This window comes from Camelina sativa, chromosome 17 (assembly GCF_000633955.1).
Source record: "Camelina sativa cultivar DH55 chromosome 17, Cs, whole genome shotgun sequence".
Classification (NCBI taxonomy): domain Eukaryota; kingdom Viridiplantae; phylum Streptophyta; class Magnoliopsida; order Brassicales; family Brassicaceae; genus Camelina; species Camelina sativa.
The window spans coordinates 15,929,560-15,951,436 of record NC_025701.1 but is presented as its reverse complement, the minus strand read 5'-3'; the positions used below and the strand labels follow the sequence as shown (position 1 = coordinate 15,951,436).

The following is a 21,877-nucleotide window of genomic DNA, read 5'->3' as shown; positions in this document are numbered from 1 at the left end:
GTTGGGGGCTTTGCAAGAGCTGCGAAAACAGTGATATCATCCTTTGAAGCCTGGTACCTATAAAACAATACAGAAGGAAAAATAAATGTTACTTCAATTGTTTATATAAGGTACAGACATAGGATCTAATCTATAAGAGATGCCCACAACCAAGCTGAGATAACACCAACTAAAAAAAACAGACATGCTTTAATAAAACTTCTTTACACTTTTGGTGCTCAATGAACTTACCCAGTGATGTAACTGCGAGTGAGAAGATGCTCATCGAGCTTCTTCAATCCAGCATCAGAGTTAAGGTTAGGGAAGGCCGCCATTATTTCTGAAGCTTGAACCTTTTCACTGATATAAAGCAGATCAAGAACAGATCAACTACTAAAAAACACCAATGATTCAGCAAAAACGAAACTTCTATTGCTATCAAACATTGATTCACTAAGTCATTAGTTCACATAACGAAAAAGAGACCATACAAGGCTCATTGATCTAAGGGTTCCTAATCACAGAGGATCAGCAATATTTGTTCAGATAAGTGTCTAAAAATTGAATTTTTAATCGAATACTATTACAACTTTGGATACTTTCAGATCGAAACAAACTTAATGGGCGGCGTACGAACAATTAATCTAAAAGAGGGAAATCGAAGAAGAACAAACCTGAGCTAAAAGGTGCAGACTTTGAAGATGAAGAGCGAAGGAGGCAGAGGAGGAAGACACAGAGTTCAGAGGAAACTTATTTAACCTTCTCTAGGTTTTTCTCTAGTGGGCCTGTTTTTGGGCCTAATTAATTCCTCTTTTAGGCCTTTTCTATTTTCTCTTGGTGGGTTTTACACACAAACTAATGAACCGGTTAAGATCAATTTGATAGAGACTTAGAGAGCATCAAGATGAAAATGAAAATTTTATAAGCTAATGATGATGTTTAAGTGTACATTGATTGACCCAAAAGTTCCAAATTTTTCAGTTAGGAATGAATTAGCATTGCTCAAAAGTCAAAGAACAACTACTAAAAAAGCGATAAGGAAAAAACAAACTTTAGTTTTATTCATAAGGTAATTTAGAATTATTTATGGAAAGATTAGATGTGTAATGTATCTTACAAAAGTAATCAATTTTCCTCTCTGATTAGTTGTCACTTTTTTATCCTTTAAGTTGTCATTTGCTAACAAAAGACTAAGCTCAACTGATTTTGAAAATGAAAGGTCACCCAACATACAACAGATTATCTAATATGTTGATATTAGTTATATCAACGAAAAAATAAACGGTGTCGCTAATCTCAAATTATCAACTTAATACCATTTTCTTAAGTTTGAGTTGAGACTAGTTGTTGGATCTAACAAGCTCACAACGCCAAAAAATATCTAGTATATAAAGTTTTCATATTTTAGAAACAAATTAAACACCAGTTTTTGATTTTTTAATTAGTTATATCTTTTGTCAAAAACATGATTACTTATTTACTAAATTACTAAGATTAGATCCGCTCTACAGCACAGAGAAATATTTCTTTATTTTTTTGATAATAAATAAAATTTATTTGTTTTTAAAATTTGATTTCTTCAATATTTGAAAAGTGTATTTTGTGAATAAGAATTTGTATGTACCATCAACAAAATTTTATATAGTCATTTAATTCTGGACATGTGATCCATCGCGGATGAATATGTTTTTCTATATTGTGTTATTATATTTATTTTAACATGGTACATAGTTCAAATTTAAAAAACTAAGAGATATTATTAGTGTGATGCAAGAAGAGTTATACGGTGGAATAGTTTTTAATTTAAATATGTGATAATATCATTTAAACTTTAAAGTATACCAAAAATACTTCTACTTTATCAAAAAAAAAAAACAAACAAACAATTGTTCGAAATATACCCAAAATTGTTCTACTTAGGAATGAGCCCATGTGTAATTATAAGATTACACATTATAAGATTGAACTCTAGTAGTCTTGTGTAATTAAATTCTCACGTCATGTAATCGTTATCTGCGTGTGTGCCATGTCAAGATTACAAATCATCTCTTTTGTAGAAATCAGAAATCTATTTCTACATGACCATATTTACAAGAATCACGTATTATTATATTATTAAAAAGTGTTGTTAAAGTGTCATGTTCGTTAAGTATACTCGCCACTAGAATCAGCTTTGAGTTCCAGAAATCATTTGTGAAAAAGGTAAATATGATCAAGAAAGGAAAAGGTAGCATAGCGTTCATGTGCTACATCCAGACAAATGTAAGGGAAGGATTGATGTATAAATATACTTATAAATATATGGCTCGCAATAACCTATCTTCCGGAGCATAGGAGGATTCTTTCGCCACTTGAGGCGTTAATTTACCTATTAAAATATTACATGTTAAAATATTACATGTTTCAATTCATGTGCTACATCACAATCCCATTTTTGTCCCCTTCTAGATGTGGTATTTCTTTAGTGATCCTTTCATGACTTTGGATTGTCAAATGCGTCTGAATTTCATATTTCCGTTGTGGAAAGAAGTATAAATATCACCATATACTAGACACTCACTAATGAGTACCGCATCTTCAAAATTGTATCCTTCCCATAGCATATAAATTTGTACAAGATTGTAATTTGTAAAGTTAGTTAATATACTCCATTGTAAAATGGATAATTTTCCTATAACAAATTTAAATTCAGAGAATGAATTAGATTACAACTTTCAACTGTATCATAAATAAAATTTACAATATCTTCTTTTTAAGTAATGAACATACCATGTGTTCTCAACAAATCTCAAGTGCTAGAATTGGACGGAGGTTGTTAGCTTTTGTAAAGTCGTCGGATATATTGACATCTTCTTGTCCTCTGAATATTCCTATTGAATTTTCCATTTCCCTGAAATTAAACGGAATAATGTTACTATTCAAATGATACATTATAATTTATGGTGAACAAGGAAAACTTACCATAATAATAACCATCTCCAATTTCTTCAGGTTCAGGTAATTACTCTACTTTGTCTTCTCTTGTAGTTTACACGGTTAGTAATCTCACATTTCTCTTTTAGTTTTAATCTCACATTTTTTACTTAAAACGTTTTTTAAGCAGATCTCATGGAGGGACTAGACGAGGGACCAAACCAGGTTTATTACTCTTGGAGTGACGAAGAGGATGACACTGTTTTTGGAGAGGTCGTGACTCAAAGAGATTCAGGTAACGACTCTGACTCTGTCATCTCCTTAGTTTACACGGTTAGTAATCTCACATTTTTCTCTTAGTTTTAATTTCACATTTTTTAATTAAAACATTTTTAAGCAGATCGACTAGCCCAACCAGCCCAGGGACCAGACCGGTTTTATTACTCTTGGACTCAAGAGGAGGATGACACTTTTCTTGGAGAGGTCTTGACTCAAAAGGGGAATGAGTGATGGGCAATTGCACCCACAAGGCAATTGGAAGCCCTCTACAAGCTTTCAGGGGTACCTCTGCCAGCTAATTTCAAATTATCAATCCAAGAAATTCTAGATGTTATGTCTAGGTCAAATTTAGATCGTGGGAAAGCTCTTAAAGATGTTGGCAAGTTGAAAAACCTCCTTACACGTTTAGGAACTGTATTAGAAGATAACAACCCTCTTACATTTCACAAAAAGTTAGGAATCATGCTGGCAGGTTCAAGGCAGAAACAATAATTAGGCATGACTACAATAAAGATACACGTTTTGAAAAAAATCTCTAAGATCAACTGCATATTTCCCCTATTGCGGCCCGGTTAATTCTCACATATGATTACAATGATGTTGTTGGGAAAGTTCCATACGCTTCAATGAAAAAAGAAACTAGTGAAACTAGTGGGCACTTTGTGTACAAATACCAACGATTAATTGTACATTTGTAATAATTCTTCTAATGAACTAACTTTTTCGTTGTTATCAATGGGAAATTTAGCTTTTCCCTTTTCTTACAAATATCTACAAATTAAATAAACAAAAAAATACACTATTGATTAATCATTATGAAAATATTTAGAAGAAAATATGATGAATCAATAGAGCTAAGGTAAGCCAAAGTTTTGTTTCAAACGGAAAAAATGAAAAAAAAAAGTAATAATGAAAGAAAGGATAAGTCCAAATTCACGAGTTGTGTAACACTCACTATCAATTCAAGAGTTTGACTGAATCATATACAGTTCAACTCAATTCCAGCATTTGCAATTTTCTTGTGTGTTACATATATATAAAAGTGATCAATTGAAAATGATCTTTGACCAAATTAAGTTTGGTAATGACAATTAAATTAGGTATATAACTAAATTATTAACGTGCTTCCATACCACAAACGTTTTCTCTTTATTTCTTGAGTCTTTGATCAATCCCATGGTTTTTTTTGTTGGTTGAATTAAGTATCTGCTCCTATAAGCTTCGTCCCAAATTCTTGCAGGAGGTACGAATGTCATCCACCTCCTCGGAAGCCATTATAAAAATTACATTGTAAAATCGTTTATCGTATGCAAAGGGATGGACTTTGGATTATTCCATAGTGGTTGAATTAATCGCATTCCGCAAGCTCACCATTTGGAAGACACCAATAAAATCACTCAAACAGATTTGAATATCAAAATATGTAATATAGTTTATCAATAAAACTTATTCGTTTTAAAATTTGATTTCGTTAATATTTGAATAGTGTATTTTGTGAATAAGAATTTGTATGAACCATCAACACAAATTTATTTAGTCATCTAATTTTGGACTCGTGATTTACCATGGGTTTATATGTTTTGTATATAGTGTTATTATTTTTTAACATGGTTCAAATATAATTCAAATTTAAAAACTAAGAGAATTCATGAGTGTGCTGCAAGACGGGTTATATAGTTCAAATTTAGTCAAACTCTTGATAGTGTCCAAATTAAGTTTGATTTAGTCCAAATTCACGAGTTGTGTAACACTATCAAGAGTTTGACTAAATCATATATAGTTCAACTCAATCCAATTTTCTTTTGTGTGTTACGTGTATTAATTAAGTGATCAAATGAAAATGATCTTTGACCAAAGTTTGGTAGTGACAATTAAAATAGGTACTGTATATATTATATAACTAAATTATTAACGCGCAATTCTATACCACAAACGTTTTCTCTTTGTTTCTTGAGTCTTTAATTTGATCAAATCACATGTTTTTTTTTTGGTTGGTTGAATTGAGTATCTCCTCCTATAAGCATCGTCCCAAAGTCTTGAAGGAGGTACGAATGTCATATCCATCTCCATTACGAAAAGTCCCTAATCATTTATGGTATGCAAAAGGATGGAGTTGGCTTGAATTAAGCGCATTCCGCAAGCTCACCGTTTGGTAGACACCAAAAGTTCACTCAAACAGATATTGACACTATTTAGCCGGAACGAGAAGATAAATAGTATCGTCAAGTCGGTTAACAAACTTTTCTCGTTAGCCATGAGTTCGAATGATGTAAGAATGAGAACTCATAAATATTTCTTATTCTAGAAGCCTTTGAGTTCTTCGAGTATGGAAACCGACAGTATTTATCGAAGTCAATAAAATGTAACATAACCTTAACTTGTTAATGTAAAATTCGGTAATTATGGAAAGTTTATGGATTCTCCCTTGGTATATAAAAGATTTAACGATCCTTATTGTACAAATCTTATTTTTTATCCAGAGTTACAGTTTAGGGTTTTCTTCTTCTTCTTTTCACCAAGCTTCCTTCACAATGGCGAACCCAAACCAATCCGTCTGGGTACTTCTTCCTCTCTCTCTCAATCTCTCAGTCTATCACTCTGTCTTCAGTTGCTAATGATCTAGCTGTGTAATTTTTGCAGACTTGCAGACTAAAAGTCGATCTAAAGTGTTGCACCGGTTGCCAAAAAAAAAGCAAGCATGAAGTTGAAGAGTATCTCTGGTATGAAATAAAAAGTCTAAACCTCTAGAGTGCGAGACTCATAAGTCTTATAACACGAGATGATGATCCTTAATACTTTTGTTTCCAATGAAAACAGGTGTAAACGAAGTGGAGTATAATAGGGGAAAAGGGCTCATGACGGTCACAGGTTACGTAGAACCTATGGCTCTGGTTCGTAAACTTACTAAATGTGGCAAAAATACAGAGCTCCTCTCAGTTAAGTACCAGCTTGAAGATGATGATCTAAACAGCGATGATGAAGATGACACTTCTTCTGACTCTACTAGTTCATATAATATCTGAAGATTCCGAACCCCATGGAACGTGACTTCCAAGAGAAGATGAAGCAGCAGAACAAGACGGGACTACCAAAAAAACCCTTCTCTTTTAGGGTGTTTCACCAGTAAAGGACAAACATCTCAATAATATAGTTTTCTTTTGGAGAAATTATTGTTTTTTTTTTTTTTTTGAAACTTATGGAGAAATGATGAAAATGAATAACCTAATCATATGAGCCTAATTAGATAACACAAGAATTAGACTTCAATTAACCCGCTAATGTAAGCGTTTGGTACCTCTGCTAGTATATTCATAATTTTAAAATAATTGGGTCGCTAAGACTACATATGAATTGCCAAGTTAGAAATTTTCTATACGTAACATTAATAGAATTAAAATATTAAAAATTCTAGTCAACTATACTGACATGTAACGCTAACGCATGTACTCAATTAATGTACATACACTTTAGTAATTAATGTTGTCATAATTTTATTTTTATGTGATATGTGTTAATGTGGCAATAGAGACAAACTTAAAAAGCTAATACAACTTTTTTTTTGTGATATTATAATCATTTTTTGGTTGAAAAAAATATTAAAAATATTCAGATTGCCATAATGTAAATTATTACCCTAGCAATAAATGTTTTTTCAACAAAATAAATGTAATATTATAAATATAGGTACATATAAAAATACAGACAAAGAAAATTAATAAATGAGTTATCCAGAGAAAAAAAGTAAAAGAAGAAAAAATTGAAAAGTCATTGGATTTTTCTAGTAAGAATCATCGTGTTCCATCTCAATTCTTCACTCATTCATCACCACAATTATATTTTATTTTCCTCACTTTTCTCAACAGATAAAAAATACAACAGAGAGAAAAAACAGAACACAACAGAGAAACTCACAGTCTTTATATTGGTTGTTCCGTCTCATTCGACAAACACTTTTAGCCGAAAAAAATAAAATAAAAATGGAAGGAGGAATAATACATGGATCAGGAGGAGCAGATGAATCAGCTTTCAGAGAATGTTTCTCACTAACATGGAAGAATCCTTATGTTCTTCGTCTTGCTTTCTCTGCTGGAATCGGTGGTCTTCTCTTTGGCTACGACACCGGTAAGTTTCTCTATCTTTTCTCTTCTCTGAGACTCTGACGATTCTCTCATGCATACATATATTTGCTTTGGAGTTTGATGGGTTATATATTGTGTGTATATACATGCAGGAGTCATATCTGGAGCTCTGCTTTACATCAGAGATGATTTCAAGTCTGTTGACAAAAATACTTGGTTACAGGTTCTTATATTTTTCTTGCTTTCTGTTTTCTTGATTTTTGGTTAATTTTAGGATTCTCAAAAACATATAAATAATCGATATGTTTTAATAAAAATTAGATGAGTCCACCTCGGACAGAAGAATATACTCCAATGTTTCGTAATTTGCGTTTTAGACACTAATATACTCTAAGTTATTTTTTTTTTTTTTGAAAAAGGCTTCACTCTAAGTTATTTATATTTTGTTTGTTTAAGGTTTGTCAAACTTAAGTTTATAGTTAGATGTTAATGTACCGCCGCGGTTTGACTTATTGATTGTAACGATTGTATTGATTTGCAAACAAAATTTAGCAAGCATAAATAAAAGCAGATCATCAAGATTTGGATTCTGTTTTTAGAGTACGATTAGCACTAAACATCATGTTGCTTTTTTTTGCATGCCATTTAGTATTTACCGTTAAGAAAAGCATCTTAATACCTAAGCAAGTTTCATGAACATACAAAGACACAAGCAAACACTAAACTTGAAACAAACAAAAAAAATGGAAACAGGAGATGATAGTGAGCATGGCAGTCGCAGGAGCCATCGTTGGAGCCGCTATAGGAGGTTGGGCGAACGACAGATTCGGGAGGAGAAGCGCGATTCTTATGGCGGATTTTCTTTTTCTATTAGGAGCTATCATTATGGCAGCAGCTCCTAACCCGTCCCTCCTTGTTGTTGGCCGTGTATTTGTGGGCCTCGGGGTCGGGATGGCCTCGATGACCGCTCCTCTATACATCTCAGAAGCTTCTCCAGCAAAGATTAGAGGAGCTTTGGTTAGTACTAATGGGTTTCTCATTACTGGAGGACAGTTCTTGTCTTATCTCATCAACTTGGCCTTTACCGATGTAAGTGCATGATACTAGCCCAAAGACAGTTCTTGTCTTACCTCATCAACTTAGCCTTAACGAAGATATCACACTTTGACTAATATTCTGTTTTCTCTTGTTGTAGGTGACCGGAACATGGAGATGGATGCTCGGAATCGCGGGACTTCCAGCTCTTTTGCAGTTTATCCTAATGTTTTCGCTCCCGGAATCACCTCGTTGGTTATACCGCAAGGTACTCATGATCTCCATGACTTTTTCACTAAGTCTGATAATATCTAAAAATGTGTGTAACCAAAAGTGTTTTAAAGATTTTAAGCTCCTTATATTAAAATCCATGTGTTTTCGTTATGTAAACAGGGAAGAGAAGAAGAGGCTAAAGCGATTCTGAGAAGAATATATTCATCAGAAGATGTAGAACAAGAGATACGTGCACTTAAAGACTCAGTTGAAACAGAGATACTCGAAGAAGGATCATCTGAGAAAATCAACATGATCAAACTATGCAAAGCCAAAACTGTTAGACGGGGACTCATAGCTGGTGTTGGTCTCCAAGTGTTTCAACAGTTCGTTGGGATCAACACAGTTATGTATTACAGTCCAACCATTGTTCAACTCGCCGGTTTCGCTTCAAACAGAACAGCTCTGCTCTTGTCTCTAGTTACCGCAGGGCTTAACGCATTTGGTTCCATTATTAGCATTTACTTCATCGATAGAACTGGAAGGAAAAAGCTTCTGATCATTAGTCTTTTTGGAGTTATTATCTCGCTCGGTATACTAACCGGTGTTTTCTATGAAGCGGCTACTCACGCTCCTGCGATTAGCTCACTCGAGACACAAAGGTTTAATAATCTTACTTGTCCGGATTATAATAAGTCAGGTATGAATACAAATGCTTGGGATTGTATGACTTGTTTGAAAGCTTCTTCTACATCTTGTGGCTTCTGTTCTTCTCCTAATGGAAAGGTAAAAAACTAATCGAATAACCGAAAAATATAGGTTTTAAGGTAACATTTTTGAATTCCAAATCCTTTTTTTATATGATGATTCTAGGAACAACCCGGGGCATGTTGGATCTCTAATGATTCGGTTAAGGACTTATGTCATAACGAAAACCGGCTTTGGTACACGAGAGGATGTCCTAGCAATTTTGGTTGGTTTGCTCTTCTAGGATTGGGACTTTACATCATTTTCTTCTCTCCTGGAATGGGGACTGTGCCATGGATAGTTAACTCAGAGATATATCCATTGAGGTTCAGAGGAGTCTGTGGTGGAATAGCTGCAACTGCGAACTGGATATCGAATTTGATCGTGGCTCAATCTTTTCTTTCATTGACTGAAGCTATTGGTACTTCTTGGACTTTTCTCATCTTTGGAGTGATCTCAGTCATTGCTCTTTTCTTTGTTGTGGTTTGTGTTCCGGAGACGAAAGGAATGCCAATGGAGGAGATTGAGAAGATGCTTGAAGGAAGATCTATGGAGTTCAAGTTTTGGAAGAAGACATCGACAAAACCTGTTGAAAAACATAACCAGAGTGCATGAAAGAAACTCAAAACCAGAGTGCATGAGAAAAAAAACTCTTGTAAGCAGTATCAATGTATAAGAACTCTCATGAAGATTTGTAAGTTTGTATTGAAACTTGATAGTGACAATATCCTCTTTTGTAAGAATTAGTACAATAAGACCAGTTACTTATTATATACAGTTCTATATGTGAACATACAAAACACACGTTTCTTAAAAAACACCCATGTTGTCGTTTAATTATTATCAATCTTTAAGGATCCCTATGGTCATACTTGACTCTTTAGCTGTTAAGCATGAAGTTTACAAGTGACAATGTAGAAACTGAGTTTCACACTGAATTTGTTTGAAGGAGGAAACAAATTCAATAAAGCTATATTTTTAAGAAATCAGATCAAAGTTAACAACCAAAGAGAAATTGAAATCTCTTGGAAAACAAGCTAGGGTTTTGCTTAATAACAATCAAGAATTAGAGTTTTTGTATTAATTGATGGATGATTTACAAAGAGGAGATCCCCTTTATTTATACTCTATGATAGATTACAGAATATATCCACTTTCCTAATGAATTGGATCAAAAATAGGAAAGTTTCTTGTTCTACGTTAGTTCGGCCGTCGGGTAATCTGTAAGGTCGGTTTTTAGCTTCTGAACTGGACTTCTTGATTCTATTGGGCCTTCATTCGAAGGTTGAATCCATTTCGGGGCCGAGCTACTATTTTAGATAATCGGTTTAACTTATTGGTTTAAATCGGTATGATGGGGGTGCTAATACCCGCACCAACAGACAAGTAAAAGTGTAACTAAACCAAGCGCAGATAACAAATATTGTACTTGAAGCTTGAGTAATTAGAAATTATCGTGTGCTCTTTTTTGCATCAGAAAGAACTCTTTTTTTGTCTTAATTGGGAAACACAAACCAATTATGTTTAACATATCAAATAAATAGTAAAATAGATATACATTGGAGGCTTGGAGCAATAGAAAAAACAAAAGTGAAGTTCGATGTAAAACAGAAAGAAAAAAATTTGAATGTGCATCAATAAATGCCTTTAGACAGCGACACGTGCGTGGCAGTCTCGAGCCCGTCGTTACCACCGAAACCCAAATATATCATGCACCTTTTTTTTAGGACTCATGAGTCATGAATCATGATGATGATATTAGATAGAAATAGAATTAGATCCGAAACGTTAACCCATCAAAAGCTCGATACAGAGCAAACTCTCTAGTATACACACCCACTCCGCTTTAGATTAACCAAATACATTACCGTTTAAGGGACACGTTACGTTCTTATATTATCATACATGTCTCTTTTAAAAAAAAAAATTGGCAAACATATCATGCATGTCTCTAAACATATGAATACTCCATAATTGGTTGTTATAATTAATACTAGACTGAGTAGATTCCTATAAAAACAAAAAACGAATGGCATAATTAATAGTACTTAGATTAGGTTACATAATGTTCCATTACTTCTTCAATATTTTAATTTCTTTAATTTTCGTCACTAATTTATAAACTTTGCTTTGTATACAAAAACAATTTGGACATTGTTTCCCTGTCAAGAAAATAGTCGTAATCACAAAGATTTTACTGGTCTTGGAGCCTAAAGAAGTTCCAGAGTTAACAATTGGCCATTTGGGCCATAATTTGGTTAGTGCATTTTCTCTTCTCTTTATCCAAAATTTTTACATTATTTACTAGTATTATTCTCTTTTTTTTTTTTTTTTTGCATTAAATCCAATCCCTTCCATGTCTACGCCAAAAGAAACCATTGTGGCATTATGAAATACCAGGTAAAGCGTGAATCTTTCTTTAGCATTGATAACTTGAAAATAACTTGTTTATTTATATTTTAGAAAAAAAAAAAAACTAAAACATATTTTAGTGTTTGGTGGTAGAGAATTTACGATGGTGTTATTGATTTTCCTAAGATGAGCAATCACGCATATTTTAGTGATGGTGACTATATTTTTGGTATTTTTCTCAATCACGACATTTAATATAATTTAACTTTCTAAGTATAATTAACTTGAAAAAAAAATGTGCCAATGACGCACATATTTTATTTGGTGATTCTTTGTTGGGTCGTTTAAAAAATCTTTAGAGGAGTCAAACACAAAATATTTATACTAATTATAGAACAAAATAATTTTGTGCTCTAAGCTGCATAAATATAACAATTAATTTTGTGATTTGGTGACAAATGATCTTAATGTTTTCACACATCATATTAAATTGTTTATTTTTTCATATTAGATTGTTTGTTTTGTTGTCTAAAACTCATTTGTCTACTTGATCACCTTGACAAATTAAGCCTGTTTTAAAGACTTTTTTTTTTTTTTTTTGGACAAACAAAGACTCTTAACCATTGATATATCAACATGAAACATTATGCAAGCTTAATATTCCTTGAAAAGTTAATGATTTTAAAAAGAAAAATAGACTAAATAAAAAAGAAATATGCATCAAATAAAAAACATTTATATAGACGAAGTCTCTCTCCCTTGCATCTAGGAAAGTGTGGAATTTTTTTTTTCACAGAAGGAAGTGTTACTGTTGTAGTAGAGTCTACACAACTATACTAGCAAATATAATTTAAATTACTCTTTTAAAGATTTTCTGACTAGAGCTTAATAAATTAAATGCACTTGTCTTAATTATATCTATTTTCTTACATCTTCATATAAACAAATCAGAATATTATATCTTATCTGCTTATTCCTAGCTACTGTCTTATCAGATTTTATATCAAACTTGTAGAAACGATTAAACAAACATGCATACATTTATACCAATAGAGAGTTAATATTCCAATTGTAAAGTATAGTAGGGTAAACAAATGAGTGGCAGATTTGTAAAACAGAGAAAGAAGGAAGGGTAAAAAAGAGAGAGAACAGAACAAAGGAAAGTACAAAACAGTCCAAAACAGTGCACTTCTGTCTTCCCTTGTCCGAAGGCTTTACTTACTTACTCTACCGTGGATATTTTTTTTCTGTAACAGGTAATAAAAAAACACTTTTCTCCCTCTAGCGTCTCCTTCCAATTCCCATTTTCTGCTAATTTTCTTTCACTTTCTCGTCTGATTTTCCTAGGAAATTAAAAAAAAAAAGAACATCCAAAAACCGTACCTCAAACGAATATTTGTTTTTAATCTTATATAGAACCATTTCGATTTGATTATTATGGCAGATCTGTGGATCTCAACACTCTAATGTTTATTATGGAAGCTATGATGAGATCTAAGCATGATAACAATACCAAAGGGATAAAGAAGAAGCTCGTCTAAAAAACAAGATAGTTTGGTCTTTTTTTTTTACAGTCGCCGCCATTGTTGTTCTACAGTGAGCTTGGACAGTTGACACCTGTAATCCAAAGTGAGTTTTCTCTTTGTTGGTGATTTTTGAGGCAACTCTTTTATTTATATTTAAAATCTTTTTAGCTTTTCTTTAATGTAATCAAGATTGTTACTTTGCAACCTGCCATGTTTATTAGGGCAAAGCTTCATGAACTAAGAAGCCATTTAGTGTTGTAGTTCTTTTTCATCTTCTTCAGCTAATTAATAAACCTCTCTTTTAACTTGTGGGTATTTATTATTTTCAGACCTTAGCTAGCTAGCTCATAATCTTTTTTATCAAACTCCTATAGCTAGGTCTAATAGGTTTACACATATTTAATTTAGGGTTTCTGAAAAGGCTCTTAAGCTATAGGTCTATAAGCTATGAACATGAATGTTTAAAAGATAGGCTTTGCAGATCTACAAAATTGGTATTATTAATTTCAATGAAACAAACTTATTCATATTTCAGCTTTTTCAGTAATGACTTTAATCTTCTTCTTCTTCCTTCTATTTTTTTTCTTTCACAGATTCAATCACTGCAACATACTCAGGCTTTTTCATTTATCATCAATAGCTTCTGATAAAGTATGAGAGTAGCGTTTCAATGGAATTGGACGAACACGTTGAGGTACAAAGACAACAACAACAAAGCAGGAAGCTACAGAGATTTACAGACGACAACACCGGAATGATGAAGGATTGGAACAATCCATCGTCTCGTATCATTAGGGTTTCACGAGCTTCAGGAGGCAAAGATCGACACAGCAAAGTCTTGACATCAAAAGGTCTGAGAGATAGAAGGATACGTCTCTCCGTAGCTACAGCTATCCAGTTCTATGATCTTCAAGATCGTCTTGGATTTGATCAGCCAAGCAAAGCTGTTGAGTGGCTTATTAACGCAGCTTCTGATTCAATCACTGATCTTCCTCCGATCAACACTAACTTCGATCTTGAGAATCAGAACCAGACCAAATCTGCTTGTAGTAGTGGAACATCTGAGAGCTCGTTGTTGTCTTTGTCTNAGCTACAGAGATTTACAGACGACAACACCGGAATGATGAAGGATTGGAACAATCCATCGTCTCGTATCATTAGGGTTTCACGAGCTTCAGGAGGCAAAGATCGACACAGCAAAGTCTTGACTTCAAAAGGTTTGAGAGATAGGAGGATACGTCTCTCAGTAGCTACAGCCATCCAGTTCTATGATCTTCAAGATCGTCTTGGATTTGATCAGCCAAGCAAAGCTGTTGAGTGGCTTATCAATGCAGCTTCTGATTCAATCACTGATCTTCCTCCGATCAACACTAACTTCGATCTTGAGAATCAGAACCAGACCAAATCTGCTTGTAGTAGTGGAACATCTGAGAGCTCGTTGTTGTCTTTGTCTAGGACAGAGATTCGTGGGAAAGCAAGAGAGAGAGCTAGAGAGAGAACTGCTAAAGATAGAGATAAAGATTTGCAGAATGCTCATCAGAGCTCATTCACTCAGCTTCTCACCGGTGGCTTTGACCAACAACAACAACAACAACAGCCGGATAACCACCGGAATTGGACCGGTGGTTCTGATTGTTTCAACCCGGTTCAGTTCATACCAAACTCATCCTCAACATCTCATCAAGAGCCACCAACAATGAATCAGAATAATCATCCATTCTCCTTTGTACCTGATCAATACAACTTTGGAATCTCTTCTTCTTCTGCCCTTAATGGAGGTTACAGTAGTAGGGGGACCCTTCAGTCCAATTCACAATCTCTCTTTCTCAACAACAACATTACTCAAAGGGCATCGATTTCGTCTTCTTCTTCTTCTTCATCTTCTCCAATGGATAGTCAGAGCATTTCCTTTTTCATGGCTACACCTCCTCCTCTTGACCACCATAGCCACCAGCTTCCTTCTACTTTTGATGGCCGTTTGTATCTTTATTACGGCGAAGGAAACAGGAACTCCGATGACAAAGATAAAGATAGGAGATAGGAATCAAAATGCTTCCCTTTCATCTCTCCTCAATCTTGGTTAGTATTTTTTTACTATCTTTTTTTACAATCTCAGTTCTTCATTCAATGTTTAAAATATGGTTAATAGATTGATTAGATAAGTTTAGTAATAGTACCATGTTGTTTGATTTGTTAAAATTTGGTTTCTTGATTTCACAAAAGAAAGATGGTTTATTGGGGGCGTGGCATTGATGAGTCATTTCTTGATTTCATTGCTTTTTATTTTTGTGTGTGTCTCGAAGTAATGACTTACAGTTAGATTTATTAACCAAAGGGCATGTGGATGAATTTGAAAAGAGGGCTTCATCGTGTGTTATGTCTCCTCATCTGTACTATGTTGGGTTCCCTTCTTCCTTAGCATCATCACTTTTGCTCCAATTTGTTGTGATCATTACTTATTTTCTCTTAAGGGTAGATCCGGATTTTATTTTATTTGTCTCCAACTTTTGTTGTGTTTTATTTCATTCACATCACACACATTCACCTAACCTTTTGACTCCATCATGTTTCTGATTGATACTATGCTTTCCAAAATTTAAGCTTTTGAATTAATAAATACTTTTAGTATTCAAAGTTCTTGGTTTAGGAATCTTTATGGAAATTTAATTGTTTTTAATGGAAAATGTAGTGAGTTGATTAACTGTTTAAGGATAAGAAAGAAGTTGGTTAATATATTATTATTAGTATGAAAGAATCAAATATTAGATAAAGACTTTTGCTATGAAAGAATCAATGAAACTTTGTCCTTTATATATAGTATTTATTTTTAGAGAAAAGATGGGATGTTGAGTGTTTTTGCCTGGCAAAATGTTGAAAAAATTGTTTAAAAACATTGGCCTCCTGAAGTGGCACCACATGCTCTGTGTCGGAATCTAACCCATCTCTTCATTGTTGTCCCATGAGCTCTTTCCCTTTACTTCAGGGCATCACTCAATTCTTAGATCTCTTCAACTTTACATCACATAAAACATTTTCTTTATAAAGGTTGGATTTGTTTCTAGTATTGAGGATAGATGAGTTTTTGTAGTTACAATGTCACCTTTCAAATGTATTTTTGCGTTAAGGAAGATAATATAAAATGTGTTTTTGTGTTAAGGCCGATGACTTAAGTCCAATGCTTAACATGCACATATGGAATTCTTGATAATGGTCTTTAACAACCCGATTGGGATTTATATCTTCATCAAGATATATGGTTGATTTATGACAATGTTTCTTGGATTTGAAATGCAGGAGAGGAAGTGTAATTTTAAGGGAAGACGATGTTTGCGCAGCCCTGAGCATATATATATTGCAATCATAAGCTTGATTGGTTGTATGTTCAGACCATGAGGAGTAATTGTTGTTTGTTAAGATGTATTATGTATGTATGAATCATATATATGTTTTTATGTGTGTTCATCATGTCCATTGTCATCATAAACTTTGGACAAATGTTTTTAAGGTCATCCTCATTCTGTTGGCTGCATGCTATGAAGCTTTTTCTGAGCTTCTAGGTTAAAATTGGGGGAAATATGAGTGTTCTGATTCCGGTTTCAAAACAATTCATACTATCCATGATGGTGGATATGCGAGTTGATGATGCAAGCCATAAGTAAGCCACAAGAGCATATATCAAATTAGAGAGGGGAATCATTAGAAGATCATTGTTTTAAGTAGTTAGCTTCACGAACAGAACATCTAAGTATCAAGAACAGAACATCAAAGTGTCGAAATAAAGCTGGAAAATATTTATTACAGACTCTTAAATAACATGATCCCTTCCGTGTTACAGCGATTCCCGTGCTAATATGTGTCCCTTTTAAACACAGACCACACACATGTTCTTTGCTTATGTTACAAGAGTGTATGTACAATGGCGTTCTTCGGTTTCAGAGTAACTCCCTTAGACATCCATGCCTGCAGATCCGATGCGCTCCGCATGGCTGGCGAAAGCAGTCTTTGTCAAAAAGTCAGAGAGTTGCGGTTTTTAGCTTCAGGACATTTGCGATCTCTCTCTCTCTCTCTCTCTCTCTCTGTACTCTTTCCGGCATCCTCCAGTATATGTGGATTTGTTTGCTCCCACCACCTGCAAAATGTCTATGATTAACACTGTACTTAACACCTTCCACATGTAGAATACAGTCTAAACCAAATTCAAGACTCGATGATATGTACGAAAAGCAACTCAAGTTATATCCGTTTTGGCCACAAATCAACCACATTTTCAGTGAAATTGTTAAGAGGGAAAGAGAATCTAATTCAGGTCCTGCAGGTAATGTATTCTCTCAAAAAGAACATGAAACATCATCAGCCAAAGTAACACAATTCACAAAACATGAGCAAGAACAAAGCAAATGCCCTTTAGATTGGTTCTATGTACATGCATTTTCTTCTTCTAGCGGCGACATAGTTCAAACGACCAAAACAGAGCAGTACAAAAAAATCAGAGAATAGGACAATGCAAAATTGTACCTGAAACCGGGGTCGTAATGCAAAATCAGAACGAGTTCATCTCCAAACAATAAGTCCTCCTCTTGATCAACATCTTAGCCGCAGTCCCATACGGTTCCTCAAACGCATCAGACAACCAAGAAGCATCACAAACTTCCTTCTTAGACTCACTCGGCCTAATAGCCACCAACGTCGCACCTTTCAAAACCGAACCATCAGGCAAATCCAACTGCGGAGCATACCACAGCCTCATGTTCAATGCAGGCACAAGCGTCCTCTTCGAAGCAGAAGAAGCTGATAAAGGAGTAACTCTAAGCTCTTCAAGCTGTTCTCTATCCATACACAAAACACCTTGTCCATCAGCATCAGATAAAACCAAACGATCTAATGTCTTGTGCTCAGTGATGATCGGCTGGAGAAGATAATGCCGAGCTGAAGCTGCGATCAACGAGCTAATCGTCCACACTACACGGAGCTTAAGTCCTCCGTTAGTGTAGAACGATTCAGGTATGTTACCATTGTCTTCATCAACAACAACACAATTCTCAAGATTCTTCGATCTAATCACCGAAGATGCGCCGAGAATCATACAGTTATCAAGCGTAGATCCAAAATCAGCTCTCCATTTCAGTAATATACCATCCTCGATCCCTAATTCACCTGTAGGGAGTTCGATTCTCAGAAACCGAATCTCGTTAAAGTTTTTCAAAACCTGCGTTGGAGAGTGATGCGTTACGCCGCCTTGCTCGATCTCACCGTCGATGGACGAAAACGACGCGTCGAAGGAAGACGATCGTTTCGGTCCTAGGAACTGTCCTAGAGCTTGGAAAGGTTTGAAAATTGGAGCGAAGACGAGACGGAACAAAGCGGAGAAAGAGCCGCCAACAGCGACGGCGTCTGAAATCGAAGCAGCGTTGAGTGAGAATCGACGGTTGTTATTATTATCATCAGAAGAAGAAGAGTCGTCATCGGAGATAACACAATCAACGCGGACGAGAACGTTTTCAACGAAAGGGACGAGAGAGTGGAATCTACGGGAGACGATACAGCAACGGCCGAGATCTTTGACGTCGGCGACTTTATCGAAGATTAAGAGGAGGAGAGAGTCAGGGAGAAGATCGAAGTGGTCGAAAGAGGTTAGAGATTGAGGCTCTGGGTGGATTCGTGAAACTGGATCGGAGCGGAGAAGATAAGACATGGATTCTTTTCTTTTTTTTTGAAGGAGAGGGTTTCTTCAGAGTGTGAGATCTGAGGAGGAGGAGGAGAAGATAGAGAGAAGAGACGCCATTGATGAAGGGGATTGAAGAAGAGGTGTTGGCTCGTGATTGCTTTTGTCTTTTAGTGAGAGAGCAAAGAGAGAAAGATGTGTTTGTTACTTATTACGTTATTAAATGAGAGAGATAAAGAGAGAGAGAGAGAGAGAGAGATCTCACTTAGTTTTTATAATTTCGCATGATTAATTTATGGACTATGATAGTTAAACTCTCTTAATTATTTAAATCGTTTTCGCAATTATGTTATTACAGGTGTTTACTATATTTCTAAGAAATCGTTTTATTTATTTATTTTTGTGATTCTGAATTTGTTAAAAATGCCTCATTTGGCATACTTCTTTTAAAAAATGCCACTTTTTTTTGAACATTTTCATTTTTGTCCTCTTTTACACAATTACCCTATGTTAAATTAATTTTTAGAATTTGTTTTTTAGGTTTGGGTTCCCAATTTATATTTAGAGTATAATTTTTAGGATTTATAATTTTGTCATTTTATATATCAAAAGGGTATTTTTGAAAATAGACATCATCAAAGGGTATTTTTAAAAAATGATATTTTTGAAAATCCTCCTTCTTTCTAATATAATCGTATTTTAGTATTTTTTTTTCGAAAGAACTGGAACTTACTTCTAATTTGTTCGTCACTATAATTTTGTTCGTTACATTTCAATGGTTTAGGTTATTATATTGGAAAATAAAATTGATTTTTCAATGTTATATATATTGGAGTTTGTCGACAAAAAAAAAAATATATATATATATATATATATTGGAGTTTAAAATAAATTAGTAGTTGGAGTTTTAAACTTTTAACTAGGAGATATCTCGTGTCTAAAACACGGATCAATATTTTAAAAAAATTATAATATAATAATAAAAGTTATTGTTATATTTCTTTTAAAAAGTTATTTTGTTTGAGATAGTATTTATTTTTAATTGTTCTGTAAATCTATATATGTCTTTTTTAATACTAATTAATTTAAAATATTATAATATTTTATTTTTGATCGTATATTATTATATTGTTTGTTTGTTCTATTTACATCATTATTTTGTGAAATATGAAATATTAATTTTAATATTATAATTATGAGCAAATAATTTTTTTTAATTCATCAGCTATATAATTAATAATTATTTATCCATATTTTTTAAAAATATTAGTTGTTAATTTATATTTTTATTTTTTATTTTTAAGACAAGTTAGTTTTGATTTGAATATATTTTTTCACTTTTCTAGATTTTTTTTTATATTTGATCTGTCAGTATTTTTTATATTTGAATTAATTATTTTTATTTAATTAATTAATTAATCTTAATTAAGTTTTTAATGGTAATTGAATGTAATTTTTTACACATTTTAAGATTAGTTTCATATTTGTATTTCTTAATTAATACAGTAGGATGAGAGAAGAAGAGTAGTGTACTCGATCATGAGTTGTTTGGTAGTGGTTTCACGCTGTTTTTCTAAATATGTAACATACAATTCTATTTTAAAGATAATGTAAAACTAATTTGTAATGATTCAAATATTTTCGTATTGGTTATTGGTAAAAGACCAACCAAAGCGTTTTCAATATTTAAATATTCATATTCTATTGTTAATTTGTTATAAACACATGACACACAATCTAGTGATTTGTATTAATACAACAACAATATCAACATTAACAAAAGAGAAACCTACTATATCATAAATCTAAATTTTTAATTCAACAACAAGCATGAATAAACTATTATAAATAAAAAATTTACAGAAATTTTCACTGTCTTTATTTTTTTTTTTTCAAATACCATGAAAACTGTAAATTTAAATGAAATAGTTTCTGCCTTTCTGGCAATATATAGAAGAAATTATATAGATTTTTTTTGTTGAAATTAATTTTCAGTTTAGTTTAATTAATAAGAAATGATGTAGTTATGGACCAGAAATTATAAAATTGCTGATAACAAAATGTTAGGTATTTCATATTTGGCTTAAAAAAACATGTTAGGTATGGTTTCAGTCGCATGGCTCTACTGAGATTTCTTAAATTTCTTATTCACACTAAAAAGGTGAATGAAAGCAAGATCTTACTTGTAATCTACCAATATCTTTTTCTTTAACATGTTTTAATATGTCAACAAATTTAGTGACTTTTAAGAACAAAAAAATATCTTCTTTCGGTTACTTAATTTGGTAAAAACTAAAAAGTAATCTAAACAGAAAAAAAAAATGATCCTGAAACATGCACTGTTTATTTGTGACACTTGCGATGCATTACCAATAGACTTGCAAAAGCATGTAAGAAAACTTACAAAAATTCTGAAGACTTGCATCAATAATATTTTCAAATTTTACCAAATATTTACAGGGAAATTTTTGTAGGTTTCCCGAAATTTGAAAATAGGTTATGAACTTATGAGAAAGTCAAAATGATTTGTAAGTTTTCACATTACGGATATATTTCTGGTAAAAAAAAAACATAACTGAAGCTAGTGTCGTTCCTTTTACCCTTTACCCTTTCCAAGATCCCAAGGACGTCCAATGTGAAGGCTGATTATTTAGTTCATTCTTCTAGAAAGCTAGTGCCAGAAACGATTTTTGTAAACTCTTTTCCTCCAGTTTGAACAACCAATCTATGAGTTTTATTTTAATTAATGTTAGGTTGAAAAAAAAAACATAACTGGAGTTTCTTCATCTCATAATATTAAAACTAGGTAACAACCTGCACTATGTGCGGGAAAAATCAATATAAAGAAAGTATTATAACTAAAATTATTATCCTATAACCAATATTTGTTTGTGTCAAACATAATATATAACTAAAGTTTTTTTATTTATTTATTTAAAATTACGTTTTTCGTGTAAAAAAAATGTTTCACCTGTAAAATCTTTGATTATGTAAGAAATTTTATAGTGGAAAAAATATTGATAAAATGTTATTAATTATTGCAATATGTCTTTTCTGTGGTTTAAAAATCAAATTCATATCTTCTTATGTTT

At 33.2% G+C, this 21,877-nt stretch overlaps 3 protein-coding genes and 2 long non-coding RNA genes across 6 annotated transcripts; 3 read left to right on the top strand and 2 right to left on the bottom strand.

Moving 5' to 3' along the window:
* LOC104757368 lies at positions 1 to 737 on the bottom strand. The gene is made up of 3 exons (XR_762412.2): positions 654 to 737; positions 232 to 339; positions 1 to 57 (listed from the first exon to the last, which is right to left on the bottom strand). It is a non-coding gene; the product is annotated as an uncharacterized LOC104757368 (long non-coding RNA).
* Positions 5,404 to 5,864, top strand: LOC109130000. Its single transcript, XR_002036161.1, has 3 exons — positions 5,404 to 5,533; positions 5,652 to 5,729; positions 5,812 to 5,864. It is a non-coding gene; the product is annotated as an uncharacterized LOC109130000 (long non-coding RNA).
* On the top strand, positions 7,022 to 10,022 carry LOC104757367 (probable inositol transporter 2). The gene is made up of 6 exons (XM_010480101.2): positions 7,022 to 7,293; positions 7,403 to 7,473; positions 8,004 to 8,339; positions 8,446 to 8,553; positions 8,679 to 9,284; positions 9,372 to 10,022. The coding sequence occupies exons 1-6, from the start codon at positions 7,149 to 7,151 to the stop codon at positions 9,858 to 9,860; spliced, it is 1,755 nt and encodes a 584-aa protein (XP_010478403.1). The 5' UTR covers positions 7,022 to 7,148; the 3' UTR covers positions 9,861 to 10,022.
* LOC104757366 (transcription factor TCP24-like) lies at positions 12,861 to 16,652 on the top strand. The gene is made up of 4 exons (XM_010480100.2): positions 12,861 to 13,226; positions 13,717 to 13,974; positions 14,341 to 15,202; positions 16,418 to 16,652. Exons 2-3 carry the CDS (start codon positions 13,794 to 13,796, stop codon positions 15,162 to 15,164), a joined length of 1,005 nt encoding a protein of 334 aa, XP_010478402.1. The 5' UTR covers positions 12,861 to 13,226; positions 13,717 to 13,793; the 3' UTR covers positions 15,165 to 15,202; positions 16,418 to 16,652.
* On the bottom strand, positions 16,868 to 19,031 carry LOC104757364 (F-box protein At1g30200-like). Of its 2 annotated transcripts, none has more exons than XM_010480099.2 (2): positions 17,639 to 19,031; positions 16,868 to 17,263 (listed from the first exon to the last, which is right to left on the bottom strand). In XM_010480099.2, exon 1 carries the CDS (start codon positions 18,813 to 18,815, stop codon positions 17,664 to 17,666), a length of 1,152 nt encoding a protein of 383 aa, XP_010478401.1. In that variant the 5' UTR covers positions 18,816 to 19,031; the 3' UTR covers positions 16,868 to 17,263; positions 17,639 to 17,663. The 2 variants fall into 2 exon arrangements, with proteins under 2 accessions (XP_010478401.1, XP_010478400.1); XM_010480098.2 differs by having other exon boundaries at positions 16,868 to 17,252; positions 17,639 to 19,030.

What these genes read in the sequence shown, in the direction of transcription:
- LOC104757367 (XM_010480101.2), top strand. Translation starts at nt 7,149, where the DNA reads ATGGAAGGAGGAATAATACATGGATCAGGAGGAGCAGATGAATCAGCT. An exon ending in TCTCTTTGGCTACGACACCG is followed by an intron (nt 7,294 to 7,402) that starts GTAAGTTTCTCT and finishes ATATACATGCAG; the next exon opens with GAGTCATATCTGGAGCTCTG. An exon ending in CTCGTTGGTTATACCGCAAG is followed by an intron (nt 8,554 to 8,678) that starts GTACTCATGATC and finishes TTATGTAAACAG; the next exon opens with GGAAGAGAAGAAGAGGCTAA.
- LOC104757366 (XM_010480100.2), top strand. Translation starts at nt 13,794, where the DNA reads ATGGAATTGGACGAACACGTTGAGGTACAAAGACAACAACAACAAAGC. An exon ending in CAAAGTCTTGACATCAAAAG is followed by an intron (nt 13,975 to 14,340) that starts GTCTGAGAGATA and finishes TGACTTCAAAAG; the next exon opens with GTTTGAGAGATAGGAGGATA.
- LOC104757364 (XM_010480099.2), bottom strand. Translation starts at nt 18,815, where the DNA reads ATGTCTTATCTTCTCCGCTCCGATCCAGTTTCACGAATCCACCCAGAG.